Source organism: Zosterops lateralis (assembly GCF_965231275.1).
Source record: "Zosterops lateralis genome assembly, chromosome: 31".
Lineage (NCBI taxonomy): Eukaryota > Metazoa > Chordata > Aves > Passeriformes > Zosteropidae > Zosterops > Zosterops lateralis.
Genome location: NC_139791.1, coordinates 3161756 through 3164304, shown reverse-complemented (window position 1 = coordinate 3164304; position 2549 = coordinate 3161756). Strand labels below are relative to the sequence as shown.

Genomic DNA, 2549 nt, shown 5'->3' with positions numbered 1-2549 from the left:
ATTGAAAGCGACTGAGAGCACAGCTCCTCATAGACACAATCTGGGGGCCGAGCGAAGGTGGAGAGAATAAAAATGAGAAATGTCAAAAACAATGGCCTTTCTGTGTGGAGAATGTTGAAAAACAAAAATGAATGCAGGGAAAAAACTCCACAACCAAACCAAAAACAACTATCAAAAAAGACTTTTATTACAGAAAATTTGCAGAAAATGCCCAGCAGTTTAGCGTTTCCAAAACTGTCTAGCGATCAGTGTCCACACTGCAGTTGTGAGCTCCTGGTTCCTCAGGCTGTAGATCAGGGGGTTCAGGGCTGGAGGCACCACTGAGTACAGAACTGACAGGACCAGATCCAGGGATGGGGAGGAGAGGGAGGGGGGCTTCAGGTAGGCAAATGTGCCAGTGCTGAGAAACAGGGAGAGCACGGCCAGGTGAGGGAGGCAGGTGGAAAAGGCTTTGTGCCGTCCCTGCTCAGAGGGGATCCTCAGTACAGCCCTGAAGATCTGCACATAGGAGAAAACAATGAACACAAAACAGCCAAAACCTAAACAGATCCCAACTACAATAACCCAAAGTTCCCTGAGTTTGGAGTGTGAGCAGGAGAGCTTGAGGATGTGTGGCATTTCACAAAAGAACTGGCCCAGGGCATTGCCATGGCACAGGGGCAGGGAAAATGTATTGGCCATGACCAGCAGTGAATAGAGAAAGGCACTGGCCCAGGCAGCTGCTGCCATGTGGGCACAAGCTCTGCTCCCCAGGAGGGTCCCATAGTGCAGGGGTTTGCAGATGGACACGTAGCGGTCGTAGCACATGACAGTAAGAAGGAAATACTCTGCTGAAATGAAAAATAAAGACAGAAATAGCTGAGCAGCACATCCTATGTAGGAGATGGTCGTGGTGTCCCAGAGGGAATTGTGCATGGCTTTGGGGACAGTGGTGAGGATGGAGCCCAGGTCGGTGAGGGCCAGGTGGAGCAGGAAGAAGAACATGGGGCTGTGCAGGTGGTGGCCGCAGGCCACAGCGATGATGATGAGGCCGTTGCCCAGGAGGGCAGCCAGGGAGATGCCCAGGAAGAGGCAGAAATGTAGGAGCTGCAGCTGCCGTGTGTCTGCCAATGGCAGCAGGAGGAAGTGGCTGATGGAGCTGCTGTTGGACATTTGCTGTGGCTGGACATCCCAAGCTGCAGAAGGAGGAAAGACAGTGACATTTGAGGGGGGATTTCTCATAGAAAAGTCAAAGCCCTTTCTCATAGACCATTCCCTGCCACTAAACACCTCCCCCTTGTCTATATCTAGGAGACCTCCTTCACCTTGGTTGCTGGAGCCCTGATTGCTGCTGGCCAATGTTCAGTGAGGAGCCAGACCTTGACCTGTAGGACACCTGGGAGTCAGCCCTGAGCCCCCAGTTAGTGCAGGGGAACAGTGAGGGCAGGGTCCTGTCCTGGTGTTTGAACTTAGACAAAGAATCTCCTCCTAAGGCACAGGAGCTGCCAGGGCAAAGGGATGGAGATTGCAGGAGTCAGGATGAGAGATTCTGCTGCACCTGGGGAGAACAGAGAGTCCAGTGAAGCAGGAGGATTGTCTGAGCCTTAGTGCAGACTGAGGGGAGCTGCTCTGTCCCTGTGACCTGTTCCCAGCTGCCCTGGACTTGCACTATTCTGGCCTCCACTCCTGTGTTACCCTGGAAAGCCAGGAGACACTGCTGAGAGCAGAGCGATCCCTGGCACACAAAGTGGCTCCTGCCTTTCCCAAAGCCAGGGAGAGTCAGCTCATTCCCAGCCTGCCAGCCTGCCCTGCCCAGAGCTCCCTGGGACAGAGGGAGCTGGGACACCCCATTGCTGTGCTCAGCCTGCACAGGAGGAGCCCAAGGGCTGGGCCTGAGCCTGCAGCTGGAACTGCCATTCCCACAGAGCCCATCAGCAATGCCAGGAGCACCTGGGCAAGGCAAGGGGAGAGAGAGCTGGGCCCTGAGGAAAAGCCTTTCCCTGCCCAGCCCTGCACAGCCCCTCCCAGGCAGCAGCAGTGCAGGACAGTGGCCCTGAGGCCCTGGTCAGCAGGGAATGGGCACATGGCAGGAGAGATGCCCTTCATCTCTGGGGCTGCTCTGCTGGCCCAGGAGGGGACTGAGGCCCCCGAGCCCCCGGGCTGAGGGCTGTGCTGGCTGGGAGGGGACACAGGAGCTGTGCTGCTCAGGGCAGTGTGTGCCCTGCAGGGCAGGGCCGGCAGGTGCCACATGTCCCCTGCAGCAGGGCTTCCCTCAGCACTGCCTCCCTCCCTCCCTGCCCACGGCTCTGCTGCTGGAGCTGTCCCAGCCTGAGTTGTGGGCCCAGGCTCCTTCCCTGCCAGTGCTGCCAGTGCCCAGCCCAGCCCCTGGGCCAGCTCTGCCCTGCAGCTGCTGGGGGCTGCAGGGATTAAAGAACAGCTCCCCCAGGCCTGGGCACCATGGAAAGGTGATGCTGGATGGATCTGGAGGCTGGGGAGGTGGAGGCACTTGCTGAGGTTCCCAGGAATCCTCAGTGTGATGATTTAAGAGCCTCAGCCCCTGCTCTGCCCTG

The 2549-nt window shown here is 57.1% G+C and overlaps 1 protein-coding gene across 1 annotated transcript; it reads right to left on the bottom strand.

Moving 5' to 3' along the window:
* Positions 1–219: 219 nt before the first annotated feature.
* Positions 220–1152, bottom strand: LOC310920700 (olfactory receptor 14C36-like; the record flags this gene model as incomplete). The annotated part of the gene is made up of 1 exon (XM_083880761.1): positions 220–1152. The coding sequence occupies one exon, from the start codon at positions 1150–1152 to the stop codon at positions 220–222; it is 933 nt and encodes a 310-aa protein (XP_083736887.1).
* Between the last annotated feature and the right edge of the window lie 1397 nt (positions 1153–2549).